Genomic DNA, 22,806 nt, shown 5'->3' with positions numbered 1-22,806 from the left:
TAAGAGCAAAATATTAAAGCTGTTAAGAGAAAAAAAATTATAACCTATAAAGGAAAGCCCATCAGAATCACAAGACTTCTCAACTTAAACCAGTAAGTCAAGGAGAGCCTGGAATAAAGTATTACAAGCCCTAAAGAAAAACAACCTCCAACCCAAATTGATGTACCTTATAAAGTTATCTTTCAAAATCCATGGAGAAATAAGATACTTCCATGATAAAGAACCCATGAAGAAACTTGTAACAACCAAATGAGCACTCCAAAAAGTTCTGAAGGACATCACAGAAAAAGACAATTCCATGAATCTCAATAGAAATGAATCTACTAGGCAAGGCAATTAATTAAACAGAGGGGAAAGAACAGGAATCAACAACAGGAACATAATATGACAAGGTAAGTCAAGATATACCAGTTATAACCACGAATGTAAATGGTCTCAATTCACCAAAGAAAAGAAACAGATTGGTAGAATGGATCAAGAAACAAGACCCAAGGGCCTGGTGTGGTGGTACATGCCCATAATCCCAGCACTTGGGAGGCTGAGACAGGAGTGCCTTGGGTTTGAGGCCAGCCTCGACTACATAAGTGAGTTCAAGGCCGACCTGAACTGCATACCAAGACCCTGTCTCAAAAAAAAAAAAAAAAGAAACAAGATCCAACAATATGCTGCATATAAGAAACACATTTAATTAAAAAAGAAATTCATACACAGAAAGTTAAAAGATGGAAACAATATTCCATGATTCAGGAACCTGGAAAAACAACAGGGATAGCTATTTTATTTGCAGAAAAAGTAGATTTCAAGCCAAGACTGATCAGAAGAGACAAAAGTCACTACGTATTTGTAAAGGGATCCAAGAGGAAGAGATAACAATTGTAATATATATGCGCCAAATATAAGCGCACTCAACTATATAAAACAAACATTAATAGACTTCAAAAATCAAATAAGCACTAATAGAACTGTAATGGAGGAGCTCAATACTCTACTGTCACAAACAAATCAACTAGACAAACTCAACAAAGAATCAGAGCTGAACCAAACCTCTGTACAGAGTATTCCAACCCACAACAATATAAGATGGAAAATGCAGAAGAAATGGACAGATTCCTAGCTACATATGAATTACACCAAAGCATTCTTCTCAGGTACATACAGGTCGTTCTCCAAAACAGACCACATACTAGCCCACAGAACATGCTTGAATAAATGCACTGAAATTATTCCATGCATATTACCAGATCATAGTGCAATAAAATTGGAAATCAATAGCAAAAGAAGCCATAAACACTCCTTAAACACATGGAAATTAAATAGCATCTTCTTCAACTACCAATGGGTCAGAGACGACATTAAGGAAGAAATTATTAGATACTTTCTACAATTAAATGATAATGTCTATACAACATATTAGGAACTTATGTGATGCAATGAAAGCAGCCATATGAGGGAAATTTATAGTAGTAGTCAGATGAGAAAAACAGAGCAAGTGGGCTAGGGATATAGCTCAGCAGCACAGCACAGTGTAAGGTCCTGAGTTTGATTCCTAGTACTCACCAAAAAAGGAAGGAAGGAAAAATAATCTCAAATAATTAAACAAGGGTTGTGCCTTAAGCTTCTTAAAAAAAGAGCAAGTTAAACCCAAAGCGCACACAAGGGAGGAAATTTTAAAGATCAGACCAAAACTTACTGCAATTAAGACTAAGAAAACAATAAAATAATCAGTGAGCTGAAGAGTTGGCTCTTTGAAAGATTAAATAAGACAAACCATCAGCCAAACTTTTCAAAAAAAAGGAAAGAAAAGACTCAAATCCATGCAATCAGGAATGAAAAGGATGAAATCACACTGGATTTTGAAGAAATCCAGAAGATCATCAATACCTGCTTTGAGATCTGTACTCTAGTAAGATGAAAAATGCAGAAGAAATGGACAGATTCCTAGCTACATATGAATTACCAAAGCTCATCAAGAAGATATAAGAATTCTTAATAATCTAGTATCAGTCAATAAAATTGAAGAATTAAAAAAACTACCAGAAAGACAAGCCCAGGTCCTGATGGATTCACTACTGAATTCTACAAAATTTTAGAGAAGCTCTAATCCCACTAGTCCTCGAATTCTAATGAAATTGAAAGGGAAGTAACACTCTCAAATTCATTCCTGGGAGTGCCCATTACCAGAGAAGGATTCAATTGAAAGAGAGAACCACAGCATAAACTTGAGACATTTTTAGGCAAATGGATGCACCTTGAGACCATACTTTCAAGTGAAATAAATCAGACACATGTTTAATAACTGCACTGTTTCTCTTGGGTGACAAACTAAAGCATAAATAAGAACCAAAATGAATGATACTGGGCAGTAGGAAGAAAATGTCCAAATGGGAAGGAAAACAAGGGAGTGGGGAGGAGGAAAAGAAGGAAAGGATAAGGTATAAAAAAGAACAGAAAGAAAAATTGGAAACAAAGCTTTTGTTAAGGAGGGCAAGAAGGACTGAAGGGAAGGGTGGAGAATGGGGAAATAAAGAAAAATCAAGCTGTGTCATATACAGGTACAAATTCCCTACAATGAACGTGATCTTTATGTATATCAAAAGTGTACCAAGGATGGGCGTGGTGGCGCACACCTGTAATCCCAGCACGCAGGAGACTAAGCAAGAGGATCACTGCTGAGTTCGAGGCCAGCCTGGGCTACAAAGTGAGTTCAAGACCAGCCTGAACTACACATACACAGTGAGACCCTATCTCAAAAAGACCAAAAAAAAAAAAAAAAGGTGTACCAATAAAATCAATTTTAAAATTTAAATAAAATTACACTGTTTATTTTCACAAAAAAATTTTAAGTACAGTATATAACAAAAAATAGACAGGGAGATGGTAGGTTAATTGATACAGGAAAGTCAGAGATCATTTAAATAAAATAGCACATATGACAGCTGATGATAAATAATAGTAAACACTGTGATTAGCAGGACTAGCGTCCATTACAATTTACAGTATCCAGTCCTTATCACTTAGATTGAGATTAGGACTTGCATATTTTAAGATCATACTGTCACACAAACCACTAACTATTAAGGCCAAAGTTCTTCATTACCATTTGAGTTAGTAATTGAATGATAATTTGTAAGTCAATCTTTTGTTTCAGAGCTTCTAATGTTTAGACTCTCACCTAAGTGATCTACTATGTAATATAAAAAGGCTAGACCACCTCTCAAAAGAAAACTGAGTCAAAACCCAATAATCCCCAGAAAACAAACCTAAAATCAAAGATGTAATATATTAAAAATTGGGGCCTCATCTACAACCTTTTATTATGATGCAAACAGAAAAAAAATCTAACTACAGATTTCATTATCATTTATTTTAAAAAAGAAGAAGTAGCCAGGTATGGTGGTACACACCTGTAATCCCAGCACTCGGGAGGCTGAGGCAGGAGGATCCTTGCAAGTTCAAGGCCAGCCTGGGCTACAAAGTGAGCTCAAGGCCAGCCTGAACTGCATAGTCAAACCCTGTCTCAAAAAGAGAAAAAAAAGGAAGTAATCAAGATCAAAGTAATCTATTACCAAAAAAAAAAAGAATTAAAATCCTAAACTCCCAGCAATATATCCAATATATAAAATGTGTTTGCTTCTACACAAGAGGAGAAAAAAAGGTGTGTTTTGTTTTGTGTTGTGTTGTTTTGCTTTGTACTTTTCTTTGAGACAGGGTCTCACTATGTAGCCACAGCTGGCCGGAAACTCTCTACTCTCCTGCCCCAGTTCCAAGTACTAGGACTACAGGCATGTGCCACTGAGCCTGGCTTCTTCTGTTTACACAACACCCAAATATATTACTACGTACAAAAGGACAAATAGGACCCACTCCTCCAAGAGAAAAAAACCATAAAAGCAAAGGTAAAATGATGAGTGATGGGGAAGGATATTATGCTACACAAATGATACCATTATACATGAATGAACATAAAAATTATCACTTTCTTACCTCATACATTTTTTTTCCTATACACAAGCTATCAGGATAAAGAAGATGAGCCAGGGACATAGCTCATCGGCACAGTGCCTGCCTGAAGAGCACAAGGTCCTGAGTTGATTCCTGGTATCAGATAGATAGATAGATAGATAGACAGATAGATAGATAGACAGACAGACAGACAGACAGACAGACAGACCGACAGACCCGATCCGATCCAATCTGATCCAGGTGCTTTTATTTTAAAGGGAACATCTGTGGCCTTAAAAAGAAAAATGCAAACTGAGAGGTGCTAAAAGAAATAAAACCAAGGATGGGAGAAGAAAAAAACAAAATAAACAAACGGAGGGAGAGGGAAAAGGGCAGAAGAAAAGAAAGAATAAAAGAAAAAATTGAGCTATGTTTTAAAGAATATTACCTTCTTGAAGACCAGGATGTATCACCTGCTTGTGCCGCAAGGACTTCAAATCTTCTATCAATTCCTTTTCCAACTGAGAAATTCTTGCTCGGCAACCTATTCATAAAATAATGACAAAACAATACAATACAGAAGAATACATGTGGTGTATTCCACTACTGTAGTCTAAATCAGAAATATGTATCATGTAATACCTGGGTCATTTGTGGTTGATGCCTGAAGACTAGAGGGTTCTTCTGTTGTTCCATCAACTGCATGAATGTCTAGAGCTTCCTATATATTAAAAATATAACACAGATAATTATAATTCTAAACTTTTTAAGTAAAAGTTTTAAAAAGAAAAAGATTTTAAAAGGATTTTAAAAGAAAAAGACCAGGAGAAATATACCACCATGTTTACACTGACAACTCCCAATGCATGGAACAGGAACAATTGTTTTACTTTTCCTGTATTTTCTAAATGTTCTATATTAACATTACTTTAATATCAGGGGGCTGTAAATACAGTTCAGTGATAAGAGTCCTTGCCTAGCATGGTTGATGCACTGGGTTTGATCTCTAGGGCAGAAAGGAGTGAGGGGGAGAAAAAAAATGTGAATGTTATACTCAGTTAACCTCAAACTGTATTTATACCAATTTGCATACTGCTTTCTCAGAACCTATAAAGACCGCTTACTTGGCAGCTAAAAGGAAGTAAAGAACAGATAGAAAAAATTAAACATCTGTTTAGCCAACTTGGAAAGACTAGACTATTACAAAAGTCTAAAAAATAGCTATTTGGAGAGTAGGATAAATAGAAATTATCAAGGTATAAGACAACAGAGTTAGTAAGACTATTATTTGGTTTTACAATACTACTCTACTACTACCACTGACCAAGTGATGAGAATAGAGTATTCCAAAAGTCAGTTAACTTTTCATGTATTTCTATGCCTTTTGAAAGTTTATAATGACGAGAATTCCAGTAAGACCTAGTTTAAAAACAAAAGTAGTTTCACACACTGAGAAACATCACAAACTGAGATCTAAAAAGACACACTTTTTAAAAATCTATTCAAAGTACATGAAGTGATACCTATCAACAAAACCAAACATTAGAAAGACATCACTCATAACCGCCCCAAACATACCCTCACCAACTAATACATTCACAAAACTAGATCCTAGTTAATCATCAGCCTATATACAATTCAAAAATAACTAATTCGCCTTAGAAAGAATGCTGAAAATTACAATCTTACCTTTGATTCAAAGGAAACAAAGAGAACACCATCCACATCTTCCAAATCGGGCTTCACATCAGAAAAGGTACTCCCAAGGCCTACAGGGGTGTTCTTTGTAGAAGTTAAAGACTTCCCTGTGTTCTTAGGTGGTCGCCCTGCCTTAGAGAGCTTCAATTTTCGAGGCCTTCCTCTTTTTCCATGGACATTTGGAGAGACATTGTGGTTAGCACTCACAGTCTTTGAGGCTGTTGCAATCTTAAGCACAGTTGTTCGCTTTCTGCCCAAATCCTCTTTTCCTGAAAATGAGTCCCCAGCAGAACTCTTTGAACTGTCAAGTATTCTTTCTGAGCTAATGCTGTCAAATATATCAGGATATTTCCATTGAGGCTCTTTAAGTGAAGGGTATTTTTGCACCACTCTGAGATCGGGTGAATGTTTACTAAGACCATTTTCTGATTCCTTGCCTAAGCAGAAGCCAGTTCCATTGGCATTTTCAATGTCTGTAGGCAAATACTCTAATTCTGCCAACATAGATTTATCCTTTCGAGATGTGGAAAGCATGTTATCAGGCAATTCAGAAATCTTCACTGTGCTTTTGGTGACAGCACAAGGCTCCAAATAGACTACTGGCATCTTTCCAGCATCTAATTTGAACATCTTAGCTTTAGCAACACCTGATGGGCTGCTTGGTAGCCATTTAGAAGATGAATGATCAAACTCTGGGTTATCAATTTTATTGTGCCTCTTTAGCTGTTTCTCTAATATAGGATCATCATCACTGTTTGAGTATACATCCGTTTCTTCATCTGTCTCTTCCTGTTTCACGGTAACCCCTTCTGGATACTCGCCAAGTTCGTAGTCATAATCATCTAGAGGTTCCTCTTTAATGACAACATTGAAGTTTTCATTTGCATCTAATGAAGCAATATGAGAGCTGTCTTCAAAATTGCTGGCAACAAGACTGGAGAGATAAGAGAGGTTAAGAATAATACAAAAAATACAGACTATCCATGTAAACAAGACTGGAAGAAAAAAAAGTATTTTTGAAACTATGGGGAAAAAAAAAAGAAACTAAACAACATGTCAGATTTTATAAGCCACTCCTCAAAAACACTCAGCATAACCTAAAAAAGTTCTCAAAAGCAGTTTATCAACAATTTACATTCTTTTTAATTTTTCATTAAAAAAGAAGTAAAACTACTCTGGTTTCTCTTCAAATTGTATAAATCTTTCGCCTTTTAAAAAAGAAGTAAAATTTCTTATCATATAATCAAAATGCATGATATATAGTGCTCATTTACCTTTAAGTATTTTTCAAATGAACTCTAACACACCAACAACTGACAATAATGCAAAAACATGTCCATTACAACTAAGAATTACAATAAACTAAGATAGGGAATACAAACTGTCAACTAATTTTTCTCTTTTGTGCTTGAGATAAAATTCACGGAACTTGTAACATCTTAAACACATTAAAGTATGCATTATTTTTAAATACATTCATAATGTTGTTGCCAGATGATTTTTCAACTTTAAAATGGATTAACTGACTTTTCATGTAAAGAATTTGCCACTAATTCTTCTAAAATAAAAGGAAAGGAAGGTAGTTGAAGGAAAGTATATATAACCCACACAATATATAATTTTGTTTTAAAAACACGATACATTTTCCCCTTATCAACTTCTAATAGTGTACAATAGTTCATAGCAAAGCAACCCTAAATTTAGAAGTAAAAAAGTTACACTTCAAAGTTTTTTTACTGTTGCTTTTATTTTGTTTTGTTTGTAATACTGGAGATCAAACCCAAGGAGCTGCTGAGCAGTGTCGCCATGCCTAGAATCTCAGCACTTAGGAAGTTAAGGAAGAAGGATCACTGTGAGTTAGTTGAAGGCCAGTCTGGGGTACACAGTGAGTGCAAGGCCGGCCTGGACTACATAGCAAGACACTGTCTCAAAAAAACAAAACAAAACAAAACAAAAACCCACAACAAAACAACCCAAGGTGCTCTACTACTGAGCTGTATTACCCTACCCCTTTTTATTTTGAGACAGGTTTTTTGAGGATAACTCACAGTGATTCTCCTTCCTCAACCTCCTAAGTGCTGAGATTCTAGGCATGGCGAAACTATGCTCAGCAGCACCTTGGGTTTGATCTCCAGTATTACAAACAAAACAAAACAAAAGCAACAGTAAAAAAATTTTGAAGTGTAACTTTTTTACTTCTAAATTTAGGTTGCCTAGGGGACCAGCTAGGTCCCCTAGGCAGGATTTGAACTTCTGATCCTCCTTCCTCAGCCTCTAGCAATACTTGTATTACAAGTATGTGCCACTGTGCATGACCCAAAATGTTTTTAAAAATCCAACTGAAGATATCAAAAAGCCAGCAAGGCAGTAAAAAGTTAGAGATCAGAACACAAGGGTAAACTGATTAGGTACTAAATAATGTAGGCACTTTTACACCTATTACTTTCATTAATGTTTTCTTTCTAAAATAAAGAACTATATTCATGTTACTTCCCTATTAAGGTAATCAATGATCCAACCACACAAATCTTTACTTTTGTGTTAGTCCAATTTAACAATTTCCAATACCAATTGATCATTATTAATGTAGTATTAATTTTTTTAACTGCTTACTAACTCAAAGTCAATGTTTATATAAAACTTCATCTCCAGACAGGGATATAGCTCAGCAGCAAAAGCGCCTGCCTGCCAAGCGCAAGGTCCTGAGTTCGATCCCCAGTACCCAAAAAAAAAAAACCTTCATCTCAAATATAAACAAGCAACCATGAATGTGTTGTTACATATTCCTGAACAGTAAAGATTCATGTGGTTACATCACTGTTTACCGTAATAGGGAAGTAACATTAATACAGTTCTTTATTTTAGGAAGAAAACATTAATGAAGGTAATGGATATAAAAGTGCCTAGATTATTTAGTACCTACTCAGTTTACTCTTGTGTTCTTGATCTTATTCAAATATCCTTCGATGGAGGACTTCCACGTCTAGTTAGAATGTGAAAGAGCACAGAAAACCTTCACTTCTGCTACAATGAAAAAGAAGTAAGCAGTTTTCTTAAAAGACAGTGAAGAACTCTGGATGTAAATTAAATGAACTGAATTTTGGAGTGGGATCAGCCTTCTCTAGTTGACTAGAAACTGCTACTGCTTTTAACATTTTACAATGCCTAAAGACACACAGTGAAGTGAGAAAAAGTTATAGAAAAAGGTTCATCTTTGGAACACCTAGAAACCAGCCCAAGTCCCCAAGTTCCCCATTTCACCCTAAGTGAGGCTTGGGAGGCTCTGACCTACAGGTTCAGTCCTTTTTATTTCTAGGAAAGAATCCCACTCAATTGTCCAGGCTGGCCTCAAACTTGCAAGCCTCCTAAGCCTCCAGAGCGCTGGGATTAGATGTACACTATCAAGCCTGGTCTTGCCCAGCCAAACTTTTAATAACTGAGTAAGGGCAGACTAGAATCAGGAAGAGACCAAAAATAAAACTAGTCCCTACTATCATCCCATTATGCTCCAGAAGACTTCAGTAGAATAAGCAGCAGTGACGCAGAATGGTTGGCCTGAAAACACAAAATCTGTACTCCACCAGTGTTCAGATCCCAAAGTGTGACAAAAAGAAAAGCCCTTAACACCCATAATATAGCTAACTGAAATTTACTGAAGTGATAAATCACCTAGACTAAATAGAGAAAGGGCATAAAAAAGGGACACACGTTTGTAGCATAACAAATGATCTAACATACTAGAAGCTGCATTTCCCAAATGATAGCAAGTATCATTTCTCAAATGGGGGCTGGGGATATAGCTCGGGGTCATAGCGTCACCTGGCAAGCACAAGGTCCTGAGTTTGATTCTTACAAAAAAAAACAAAACCAAATGACAGAAAGTACAGAAATAGTTGAATGCCAAATAAAGAAAAATCTTTCAAAAGCGAAAGGAAGTTTTTTGGGCAGGGGATATAGCTCAGTGGCATAAGCACCTGCCTGGCAAGTGCAAGATCCTGAGTTCGAAATCCGGTACCAAAAAAAAAGAAAGATTTTTAACCCACATATACAAGAAGTTCAGCAAACAACACGAACAAAGTTAAGGAGAGCCCACTGTGGCACAGGGCTATAATCTCAGCACTAAGGAGGCTGATGTAGGAGGATTTTGAGTTCAAGGCCAGCCTGGGCTGCATAGCAAGACCCTGTCTTAAAAAAGCAAACAAGGCCAGGAATAGTGGCACATGCCTGTAATCCCAGCATTCAGGAAGCTAAAGCAGGAGGACTGCCATGAGTTCAAGACTAGTTTGGGCTACACAGTAAGTTCAAAACCAGCCTGGACTATACAGCCAGACCCCTTCTAAATAAATAAGTAAATAAATAAATAAGTAAAAATCTAGTCATACCTAAGCACACCAAGGTCAAGACGCTGAAAATTGAAGATGAAAGGGAAAAACCTGAAAAGCTGCAGAACAGAACAGAACAAAACAAAACCACAATGTTATACTGAAATAATAATGAGAATACACTTCCTATACTGATGCTATACTATGTTAAACCAAGCATGGTAGTACAAATCTATAATCCCAGCACTCTAGGAGGCTAAAGCAGGAAATGTAAATAGGTAATTTAGGGAGACTCTGTCTCAAAAACAGGGCTGGGGAAAAAAAAAAACAAAAAACAGGAATGGGAATGTAGGTCAGTCCAAAGAGCCGGGGTTCAATCATCAGTATCACACCAAAATAAATAAATGAAATTATGTTAAATTGGATGACAATGAAGTTTAACTATAAAACATAATTAAAGGAAAAAATCAAACTAAAGTAATAGTCTATTTCTAACACAAATGACCTTTAAAACTGAAGATACTACCAGGGGTTGTGCTGTCTGTCTGTAATCAAGTTACTTGGAAAGCTAAGGCAGGAGAGTAAGAAGTTCAAGATCAGCAGGCAATTAAACAAGAACTTGTCTCAAAATTTTAAAAAAGGGATGGAGATACAGCTTAGTGGTAGAGTATAGTGGGTTCAATCCTCAATTCTGGGGGAGGCACGAAGACAGAAGAGAGGAAAGGAGGGGGAAGAGAAGAGACTGAACACACTCAGAGAGCCCAAGAGAACTCAGACTGCCCAATAAATACTACCTCCTAAGATTAAAAATAAGAATGTCAGTTTTTACCATTTCTATTCAGCTATACTAGAACTTCTACCAGGAGTAGAAAAGAAAAATAAAAGGCACCCCAGACCAAAAAGAAGCAAAATGATACCTAGTCAAATAAGACATACTCTCATATATATAAATTACTGAAGAATCCATTAAAACACTATTAAAAGCCAGGCATGGAGGCACACGCCTGTAATCCCAGCACTCCAGAGGCTGAGGCAGGAGGATTGTTGCAAATTTGAGACCAGCCTCGGCTACAAAGTGAGCTCAAGGCCAGCCTGAACTGCATAGTGAGATCCAGTCTCAAAAAAATCAAAAGAACACTATTAGAACAAATGAACCTGGAAAGACTGCAGAATCCAAGGCCAACAGTTTTTAAAGCCAGGCAGATGGCACACACTGGTAATCCCTGCTTGAGGGTGAAGGATGACTGCTGGAGGCTCATAACTTCAAGGCTAACCAAGGCAATACATCAGGACACCACCTACCCTCAGCAAAGCAAGTGATGTCAAAAAAGAAATGAGCAAACAAATCCATGCCTAACACCAACAAGAATACAACCTAAATAAATGGATAAATATCACATTTAATATTGGAAAAATTGCAATTATCCTTAATCTATAGATTTGATTCAATCCCAACCAAAATCTTACCTCTGTGTATTACACAAATTGACAAGCTGACCCTAAGTTTTATACTGAAAATACAAGAAAACAGCCAAAAAGCCAAAACAATTTTGAAAATGAGGAATAAAGCTCTCCAAGATCTCAAAGATTTCAAAATTCACTGCAAAGTTACAGTAATCAAGACTAATACAGAATAAGCCTAGATACACAAATCAACTGAATATAATTGCAAATGAAAAAAATGTCCCTATTTATATCAACTGATTGACAATTGCCACAGATCCAATGGAATTGAAGAATCTTTTCAACACAAATGTCCACACACATTCTTGATCACAAATATCCACAGCAACATTATTCACAATAGCGAAAAAGCAGAAACAACTTTAATGTTCATTAACATATTAATAAAATATGACAAGATCTATATAATAAATTATTTGAAAATAAAAAAGAATATGGTACAGACACGGTAATCTACAACATGGATGAACTCTGGAAACATTATACACTGAGTGAAAAAACAAAAGCCAAGCACAAAGTGTCATCTATTATATGATTCCATTTATAAGAAATGTAGAGAGCAGGGGCTGGGGATTTAGCTCAGCAGCAAAAGCGCCTGCCTGGCAAGCGCAAGGTCGTGAGTTCGGTTCCCAGTACCGGAGGAAAAAAAAAAAAAAAATGTAGAGAGCAGCCAAAACTACAAAGACAAAAAGGACACATATGAGTGAAAACAGCTGAGGACAAATAAGGACCCAGGACAGGAGGTTTCTTTTCTGAGCTGATGAAATGTTCTAAAATTAATTGTAGTACAGTGGTACTTCGATTCATTAACTTAATTCATTCCATGGTTCTGGAAAAGATGGCTTTGTTCATGTTCATACAGGAAAGATGGCTATGGTCGTGTTTGTCACCTGATGCAGAATGCACAAACAAAAACAAAATTTTTCCATACATTTCTGTTTCCAAATCAAACTGTTTTGCAAACAAAAGCATTTGAATAGAGATAACACTGTAATGGCAGCACAACTGTGTGAATATGCTAAAACCACTGAACTGTATATTTTTAATAGGGAAGATAGATTTTATGCATGGGAATTATCTCACCTTTTCTGGTCACTACTGAGGACTGAATCCAAGATCTTCACACTGAACTACTCCCCAGCTCTATGTTTTCTGTTTTTTTTAATTTTTGGCCTGATCTTATAATCATCCTGTTTTAGCCTCTCTGTACTGGAATTACAGGCTTGTGTCACCCTGGCCAGCTGTGTAACATTTCTATACATGATTACTAACTGGTTAATGCAAATAAAACAACATGTGAAGATTTGTACCTTATACTGTGTAAGTACACTGGTTATTTATAACTCAAACTGTACTTGATAAATTAAGAAGATTGTATACTGTTATAACTTCTATATAAATTTCACTGCTATTGACTGAATCATGTCTCCCCTAAGTGCTTAAGTCCTAACCTGTACTGTGGAAAGACAATCTTTAAGAAGCAGCCAAGGTAAAAATGACATAAGGAGGAACATTAATATAAATAAGACTGTGGTTCTGAAAGACCCAACCTATCCCCACCATGTGCAGACACAATCAGAAGGTAGAAGAAACTAAACCCTGCGAGAACCTTCATCTTGGACCTTCCAGCCTCCAGAACTTTGAAAGAGAATTTCTGATTCCTACACCAGTCAACCTATGAAGAATATCTTATGGAGAACTACGTATACTAATACAACCACTTTTTTTAAACAGCAGGACAAAAATATATACCTCATAGCATTCTCAAAACCCAGCCACATTCATAATAAATTAAATGTAAATGAATAAAATAGTTTAAAAATCAGTCTCCATGTATGCTATTTAAGAGAGTCATAGTTGCTGGGCATGATGGCACACGCCTGTAATCCTAGCACTTGGGAAGCTGAGGCAGGAGGATCACCAAGATCCTGAGGTCAGCCTGGGCTACGTAGCAAGATCAAGAATCATAGTTTAAACCAGGCATGGCACCTATAATCCCAGCGGTTAGGAAGCTATGGCAGGAAGATTGCTGTGACTGAGGCCAACCTGGGCAACACAGTAAATTCAAGGCCAGCCTGAAATACAGTGAGACTTTGTTTTAAAAAAAAAAAAAAAAAAGACGGTGGTGCTGCACACCTGTAATCCCAGCACTTGGGAGGCTGAGGCAGGAGGATCCTTGCAAGTCTGAGGCCAGCATGAACAACATAGTGAGTTCAAGGCCAGCCTGAACTGCACAGAAGATAGAAGATAGAAGATAGAGAGACAGAAAGATACAGATAGAGGTAGAGGTAGAGAGAGAGGGAGGAGGACAGAAGAAATCTGGGAAAATAGGGGAGGGGAGTGGAAAGGAGGGGGAGGAGGGCGGAAAGGAGGGGGAGGGGAAAACAGAGGAAGGGGAAGGAGAGGGGGACAGATGAGACAGTGATGAGAGGTCTTCTAGGAAAATGGCAGAGTGGTAAGCAACAACTCAGCCTCTTTGAAATTTAGAATCCAGACACTGGAAAATAACAACTTCGGGAAGTAAAAAAGAGAGAAGTAGATTCCCCAGGAACAATGAAGGATCTGACAGGAAAATTAAAACCAACAGAAAAATTGAAGAGGCAGAACACAATGCGGAAAAGGGACGGGACAGTATACATTTTCTCCTTGGCTCCTAGCTCTTCACTTACAGGAAAGGGAGACCAAATCTACAAAGTGAAAGCTGAGGACTCAAGGTCTTCAAGGAGAAACGAAGTGGTGGAATGGATCGCCAGGTGCTGTGAGCTGCAGAAAGAACATGGGATTTTGCTCTCACAAGTTTTTCGGTAGGCAACAGCTGTGAGTGACTCCTGTCTAATAGATATACCTGGAAACAGTACTTCGTTGGACACCACTCCAGTGAAGGGTTGATTATTTGAACCCAGAACTCAGAGCCACCACAGGATGGCTTCACTCCAGGGCTCCCAGAGTTATGTTCCCACAGTGATTTAGTCAGAGACAGTCTTGGTCAGGGACCTACACTCAGGCTGGGAAGTTGAGCTAAGACAGACTCCATCCCCATAGCCAGAGGCCAGGCTCAGCCACCTCTCTGGATTTCAAAGTCACCGCATTGATGCCCTTACCCTAATCCTACTGCCTGCTAGTACCTGCATCCAGCACAGATCTGGGTTCTAACTGCCTTATTTATCTACTGGCATGAGCAAGGACATGTCCTGACTTGGATACTCCAAAATTGTAGATCCTGCTAGAAAACCAAACTTCAAAATCATAAAGAAAAAAAAAAATTTTTTTTTAACTCAGTGTCTGTGTCTTTGGTTGGTTTCTTTTTTCCTTTCTTTTTTAGCTTATTAGGGCTTGGGGAATTTTCCTTTGTCCATCTTCCTTGCTTTTTATTTTTTATCTTATTTTTTTATTTTTTGCTCTTCTTCCTTTTAATTTTTCACCCTTTTAATTTTTTATCTCTTATTTTTACTCCCTATATAATTTTTCTCCTTTTCCTTTATCTTCTATTTCTCATCAGTTTTTTCTCTTACATTCACCTAATTCTATAAACATGCTTCTATTTCCCCATAAGATCCTTTGTATCACTTCTCTCAAATCATAGTTTAAGGCTTCAAACTTTTCCTCTTGCAGTCCTGCTTCCAAACTCTTTACCTTTAATAGTATAACCATAAAGCTTCATAAATCTTTCTACAGTTAACTCTCTTAAATTACTGAACTCTTTTCTAACATTAGCAGATTTAGCTGTCATGTTTACTATACATTAGCTGTAAGTCAACACCTGGAGTGTTTTAATGTTTACACCACAACTGTGGATTTCTTCTCTAGGGTCAAGGATGGTACATAATTGGTTGTTATGGTATGTTAATATCCAATTTGTCTTGCATGAAACATTGTAACTTATTTGCTTGATATTACCAGCTGACAGAAGACCATATAATTGTTGCTATTTCTCTGTAAACCACCAGATTACTGTTGTGACATTAATACTAGAGTACATTCACAGACAAGTCTGGTGTTAGGCTAATTACACTACATCCTCCCCTCCCAAATTAACCAAGGTGGTCAGATCTTAGGCCTTAAGCAAAGGACAATACTGAACCACAGCCAAAGTACATCACTGAAAACTGACTAAAGAAATCCCTATACTACCAACAAAGTCTTTATAAGCATCCACAAGCCTCAGCACAAAATTAAACAAACAAAAACATGAGAAGACAAGGCAACAAAATACTTCCCAAACCCCCAACTTCCTCAAAGCCAATCCAGTGGGCACCAAAGGGGCAGAACAGCATAAAACAAACATCTGAATTATTCGAAAGGGTAATAGAGGAGATTAGAAAACAAATCAAAGAGGTACTTAGTGGGATCAGAAAAGATATAAACAAACAGAAAATAACCAGGATTTTTCAGAAGATACTAATAAAAAGTGAGCTGAGCTAAACAAAACAATAAAAAACATAAATGATCAGTATAACAAAGAATGAACCCATGAAAAAATTTCAATGAGAAATCCAGAAGATTAAAAACTGTATGAAATATGGGCAGCAAAAGCAACAAATGTGAGGATAGAATTTCAGAAGTAGAGATGATGCCTTCAAAGACCTTGAAAGCAACAAAGAACATGAAAAATGGATTCAACAAATGACAGATGACATAAACAAGACTAATCTAAGAGTAATGAATAAAGGAAAAATCAGAAGGCAACACAAATGGCATAAAAATATGCTACTCACAGAAATAATGGTAGAAAACTTCCCAAATATAGGGAAAGAAATAAACATACAGAAAAGTGAGGCATGTAGAATACCAACAAAGAAGGTTTTCTTATGGTCGTGGCCCATGGTAGTTCATGCCTTTAATCCTAGGACTCAGGCTGAGGCATAGGATCACAGTGAGTTCAAGGCTAGCATGGACTACAAAGAGAGATACTGTCTCAAAAAAACAAAAAGAGACAAACAAGACAGACAGACACAGAGAGAGAACACCTTTCCATGCTGCCTAACACTCAAAGTACCAGAAGTTCGCCACAGAAACAAAATCTTTAAAGCTGTTAGAAAGGCAACCATATAAAGGTAAACCCATCAGAATTACACAAAGCTTAAAGGGAAAAAGGGCTTGGAGTGAAGTGTTTCAAGCCCTAAAAGATAACAACTTCCAATGCTGACTCATGTATCCTGCAAAACTATCTCTCAAAACTTATAGAGAAGTAGCATATTTTTATTTTCATGATAAGGATCACCTCAAGAAATTCATGACCACCTAATCAGAAATCAGTGGCAAAAGAAACCACAGAAATTACAGAAATTTAAACAATACCCCCTTGAATAATCAATGAGTCACAGATGAAATTAAGAAAGAAATTATTTCCCATAATCAAACAACAATGCCACTACAATATACTGGAACCTATGGGAACCTTTCTGAAAGTCTGTGGCAGTAAATTTCTACATGAGAAAAAGAGTGATCTCAAATATATAAACTAATATTATGCCCCTCAAGGTCCTAGAAAAACACTAATCCACATCCAAAACTAGTATGAGAAGTAAAATTATAAAGATCAGACCAGAAATTAATGCAATTAATTAGGGTTTTTTCTCTTTTGGTTTTTTTTTTTTTTTCGGTGGGGGAAAGATTCTGTTTTGAGACAGGGTCTCTCAGTATGTAGTCCAGGCTGGCCTTAAATTCACTATGCAGCCCAGGCTGGTCTCAAACTCAAGCAATCCTCCTGCCTCAGTCTCCAAAGTGCTAGGATTACAAGCATGTGCCACCACACCCAGCTAATTAATGAAATTGAAACCTAAAAAAAGAAAAAAGAAAAAAGAAAAATAATCAAGGAATCAAAGAGTTGGTTCTTTAATGAACAAAACAGACAAAACCTTAGTCAATCTACCAAATAGAAAAAGACCTAAATCCATGCAATTAGAGATGAAAAAGGCAAAATCACACCAGATTCTGCCAAAATCCAGAAGATCATTAGTTAACAACTTTGAGAAACCACACTCTAATAAAATGGAAAGATTCCTAGATACATATAAATGACAAAAGCTGAACCAAGATATAAAAATTCTGAATAATCCAATCAGTCAATGAATCTGAAGTAAAAAAAAAAATAAAAATAAATAAACTACCAGCTGACAGAAGACCAGTGCTGGACATGGTCTCAAAACAAAACCAAGCCAAGCCAAGCCTTGGCGCCAACAGATTCACTGCCAAATTCTACAAGACCTTTAGAAAAGACCTAATGCCAATATTCCTCAAATGCTTTAATGAAAATGAAAAAGAAGCAATACTACCAGTCATTCCTGGAAGAAAGCATTACCCTGACTTCAAAACCAGCAAAGGGTCCAACCAAAAACAGAACCACAGGCCCACCTCTTTAGTAAACAATGATACAAAAGATCTCAGTAAGATACCAGCAAATAGAATGCAGCAAGCAAATCATCAAAAAGAGCATACATCATGAACAAATAGGATTCATTCTAGACAGGCAGCGGAGGCAAAGACAAAATTCTCATGGTCCTCTTAATATACGCAGGAAAAGTATGTGACAAAATCCAACATCCATTCATGATATAAACCCTGAAGAAAATATGTATAAAGATCTTCATCTCAATCTGATAAAAGCCATCTATGACAAAACCAATGGCAAGTATCATACTAAATGGACAGAAGCTGAAAGCTTTCCCTCTAAAATCAGGTACAAAACAAGTATGTCTGCTATCACCAGTCCTTGTCTGCTATCACCACTCCTGTTCAATACAGTTCTCAAAACATTAGCCACAACAATTATACAAGAGAAAGAAAAATGATATGGGTAGGAAAGGAAGACATTAAATAATCATTATTTGCAGGTCACATGATCCTCTACAAAGAAGACCCAAAAACTCCACCAAGACTCCTAGAACTAATAAACAAATTCAGTAGCACAGTAGGATACAAAGTCAACACTCAAAACCCAATAGCGTTCCTATACACCAGTAATAAACTCAGAGAGAAATTAGGGATATAATACCTTTCATAAGAGCACCAAGAGAAATGAAATACTCAGGAATTAACCTAACCAAGGAAATGAAAGACCTCTACAATGCAAACTACAGAACTCCAAAAAAGGAGATCAAAGAGGACATCAGAAATGGAAAGATGTCCCCAGCCTGGATAAACAGAAGCAAATATAAATGGTCATGCCGCTAAAACTGTTACACAGATTTAACACAATCCTAATCAAATGCCAAAAAAAGCATTGCTTATAGAACCAGAAAAGGGGGCCAGGGATATAGCTCAGTGGCACAAGCACCTGCCTGGCCAGAGCAAGGTCCTGAGTTCAATTCCTGGGGCAGGAGGGGGGGAGGCGCAGCAGGGGGAGAATTAGAAAAGGTAATCCTAAAATTCATATGGAACCAGAAGAGACCTAGAATAGAAGAAACAATTCTGGGCAAAAGAGCAAAGCAGGGTACATCACAGTCCTGGACTTCCAAGTTATGCTACAAAGCTACAGTGATAAAGACAGCATGGTATGGCAAAAAACCAGGCTTGTGGATCAATGGAACAGAACAGAGATGCAGAAGCAACCCTAGGAACATTCAGCTACCTTATCTTTGACAAAACAGCCAAAAATGTTTGCTGGAGAAAAGACAGCCTCCTTTTTCTTTCTTTTTTTTTACCAAATGGAACTGGAAAAACTACCTATCCACATGAAGAGTGAATCTAGACCCGCATCTCTCACCATGCACTAACTAAAATCAAAATGGATCACAGATCTAAACATTAACACAAGAACAATGTGCTGGAAGATAAAATAGGTAAAATATCTTGACTACACAGGAATAGGCAAAGCCTTTCTGAACAGAACCCCAGTTGCATAAGAATACCAAGAATCAGAAAGTGGAATCACATCAAATTAAAAATCTTCTGCAAAGCAAAGGAACCACCAGAGTAAAGAGACAACCTACAGAACAGAAAAAAAACTGCCAGCTACTTCCTCAAAGGACTAATATCTAGAATATATAAAGAACTCAAAAAAAAAAATTAGACCCTTCCCCAAATTTAAAGTCCCAATTAAAAAATGAGCATCTGAAATGAGTAGGCACTTCTCAGATGAAAAGTATAAATTGCCAATAAATACATAAAAAATGCTCAACATCATTGGTCACTAGAGAAATACAAATTAAAATAACACTGAGATTCTGTCTCACTCCAGCAAGAATGGACACCATCAAGAAAATACTGGAGAAGCTGTGGGGGAAAAAAGGAACCCTTCTTATTGGTGGTGGGAGTGTAAACTGGTACAACCACTATGGAAATCAGTTTGGAGATTTTTTGTTTTTGTTTCTGTTTTTGTTTTGTTTTGTTTTGTTTTGGTTTTTCTCCCGTACCGGGAACCGAACTCACGACCTTGCGCTTGCCAGGCAGGCGCTTTGCCGCTGAGCTAAATCCCCAGCCCCTGGAGATTCTTTAAAAGGAATCAAAAAAACTAAAATGCAAGACTAATCAAAACACTAAAAATAAAAATTCCATAAAAATTTCATTTGACTCAGCTATTCCCCTTCAAGATATCTTCCCAAAAGAGTTAAAGATATATTACAATGACACATGAGCCCACGGTCATAGCAGCACTTAATAGCTAAATCTTAGAAGCAGCCTATATGTCTATCCACAGATAAAGGGATTTAAAAAACTGGTATTTTTACACAATGGAGTACTACCTTTGTCATAAAGAAGAATAAACATGAATCATTTAGGAAAATGGGTGCACCTTGAGACCATAATATTAAGTAAATCAGACAACAAGCTTAAATATCCCATGGTTTCTCTTACATGAGAAACACATTATATAAATAAAATGCAAAGCAAAAGACAATAAAAAAAGTTATTGCAATCTAGCATGGCCAATGTATTTAAGAATATAGAGTGTAATTATCTTATGTGTTTTATATGGGGTTTTTTGTCCTGTTAGTGTGGCCAATAATCTGTATTTATGATAAATACTAAATAAAAACATTTTAAAACTCTGATGCTGGCAAAAAAAAAAAAAAATTTAAACACGGATGGGGGCGGAGAACTGAAATGTGTTATTTACATGTGCCAATTCCCCACAATGACTGTAATCATTACGTACTGCAAACATGTACTAATAAATAAAAAAAAAAACAGTAGGTAAAAGCTATTTAAACTCAAGATCATACACTGAGAATAAAAAGAGGGAGAAAGATAAATCATGGAGGACTAATCAGAAAAAAGCCAACATGGCTCAATATCAAAGAAATGAAAATTTCTTAAAATGAGTACTATCAGAGATAAACAAGGGCAGTATAAAAATTTTATGGGCTAAAAAAAAAATTTATGGGCTAATTCATCAGCAAGACAGAAGAATCCTAAAAACATACACCTTCGAAATACTTAAACCCAAAATTTAGTCCCAAGTACAGTATTATGAAGATTGGGTAGGATGATCACCTGAACCAGTGAGTTAAGGCAGGACTGTTGTGAGTTCAGCCTATAGTGGTATGGTGGTACATGCCTGTAATGCCAGCACCCAGGAGGCTGAGGAAGAAGGATTGCCATGAGTTTGAGGCCAACCTGGGCTACACAGTGAATTCAAGGCCAGTCTGAATTACAGAGATCCTGTCTCAAAAAAACAAGAGATTGGGGCTGGGGATATATAGCTCAGCAGCACAAGTGCCTGCCTGACAAACGCAAGATCCTAAATTCTATTCCCAATACCAAAAAATAAAAAAAATAAAAAACCAAGAGACCAGCCTGTGCAACACAGCAAGACTCCCTTCCCCTCCCCAGCATCAGGAATTGAACCCAGGGGTTCACACATACTAGGCAAGGGTCTATTTTGAGATAATTTCACTAAAGCACTGAATTGCCCAGGATGGGCCCACACTTGCAATTCCACTACCTCAACCTCCCCAGAAGCTGAGATTACAGCCATGTGCTATCATAAGAACCCCTTTCAAAAAGAAAAATTACAGTACTAAAAAGAGAGACAAAAGGGCAGGGGATATAGCTCAGCGGCACAAGTACCTGCCTGGCAAGTGCAAGGTCCTGAGTTCGATTCCTGGAACCAAAAACAAAACAAAAAAAAGGGACAAATCCACAACAATAATGGATACAGCATTTTAACCCAACTTTCTCAGTAACTGATAAGACCGACATGCACAAATACAAACAAAAATTAGTAACTAGAAGAACTAAGCCTTTAAAGAACACTGCATCCAAAATGTCTATAATACATTCTTTCCAATATGCACGCATGGAGTATCAATGAAAATAGTGTTAGCCAATAAAGCAAACTTAATTTCAAAAATTTTAAGTCACTGTGTTCATTTACAACAATGGAATTAAACTAATCAATAGCATACTGAAATATCACCTCTAAAGTAATGCTCAGAATCTAAGTTAGTTTTAAATACATACAAAGTCTACCCCAAAATGTATACATGCTTCAGGAAAAGAAAAACTTGTATAAATATTTTAATACTAAATTTATTAAGCCAGGCATGGTGGCACACACCTCTAATCCCAGCACTCGGGAGGCTGAGGCAGGACTGTTGTGAGTTCGGCACCAGCCTGGCCTAAAAAGTGAGCTCAAGACCAGCCTAAACTGCATAGCGAGACCCTGAACTGCACAGCGAGACCCTATCTCAACAAGTCATACATACAAACATAAAGTTACTGAGACATCATGAAAATCCTAATGTGTATGTGGGCAAAGCAGTCAATTTACTGTGAGTCAACGTCTGATGTATATTGAAATATTTATACTAATTTTTCTTTTCCTAAAGTGTATATACATTTTTTGATCGACTCTATATTAAGAAAGAGATCTAAAATCAATTCAAGAGTTGATAAACTTTTTCCTATTAAGGCCAAAAATTTCTAAGCTTTGAAATCTACACAGTATTGTAACTCGACTTTGCACTGTAGCATAGAAGCCAATACATACACAAATAAATACAGCTGCATTTCAACAAACTGTGCTAATAAGCGAATTTAGCAAGGTCACCAGATACAAGATCAATATCCAAAAACTAAGTGTATTTCTCTATACTATCAAAAATGGCAGCCAGGCATGGGGACGCATGTCTGTAATTCCAGCACTCAGGAGGCTGAGGGAGGAGGACTGCTGCGAGTTCAAGGCCAGCCTGGGCTACAAAGTGAGTTCAAGGCCAGCCTGAACTGCATAGAGAAACCCTGTTTCAAAAAAAAAAAGTAACTTTATGCAGTATGAATAAAGTATCTTTGTGGGAGAATTTCATAAGCAATTCCTATATTTCATTTTTCTAAGAAGTCTCTTTTTTTGGGCTGGGGATTTAGCTCAGCGGCAAAAGCGCCTGCCTGGCAAGTGCAAGGTCGTGAGTTCGGTTCCTGGTACCGGAGAAAAACCAAAAAA

The 22,806-nt window shown here is 37.0% G+C and overlaps 1 protein-coding gene across 13 annotated transcripts in view; it reads right to left on the bottom strand.

Moving 5' to 3' along the window:
* Mga (MGA, MAX dimerization protein) overlaps window positions 1-22,806 on the bottom strand; it is a 150,136-nt gene that overhangs the window by 58,736 nt on the left and 68,594 nt on the right. For all 13 annotated transcript variants that reach the window (XM_013512579.1, XM_013512576.1, XM_013512582.1 and 10 more), the window contains exons 3-5: window positions 5,632-6,574; window positions 4,585-4,663; window positions 4,391-4,486 (exon numbers count right to left, since the gene is read on the bottom strand). In XM_013512579.1, coding sequence (XP_013368033.1) covers window positions 4,391-4,486; window positions 4,585-4,663; window positions 5,632-6,574 — 1,118 coding nt within the window. The remainder of the gene's footprint in view (window positions 1-4,390; window positions 4,487-4,584; window positions 4,664-5,631; window positions 6,575-22,806) is intronic.

Source organism: Chinchilla lanigera, unplaced genomic scaffold, assembly GCF_000276665.1.
Source record: "Chinchilla lanigera isolate Chin_1 unplaced genomic scaffold, ChiLan1.0 scaffold00015, whole genome shotgun sequence".
In the NCBI taxonomy this organism is placed as follows: Eukaryota; Metazoa; Chordata; class Mammalia; order Rodentia; family Chinchillidae; genus Chinchilla; species Chinchilla lanigera.
This window is presented reverse-complemented; position numbering and strand designations above follow the sequence as displayed.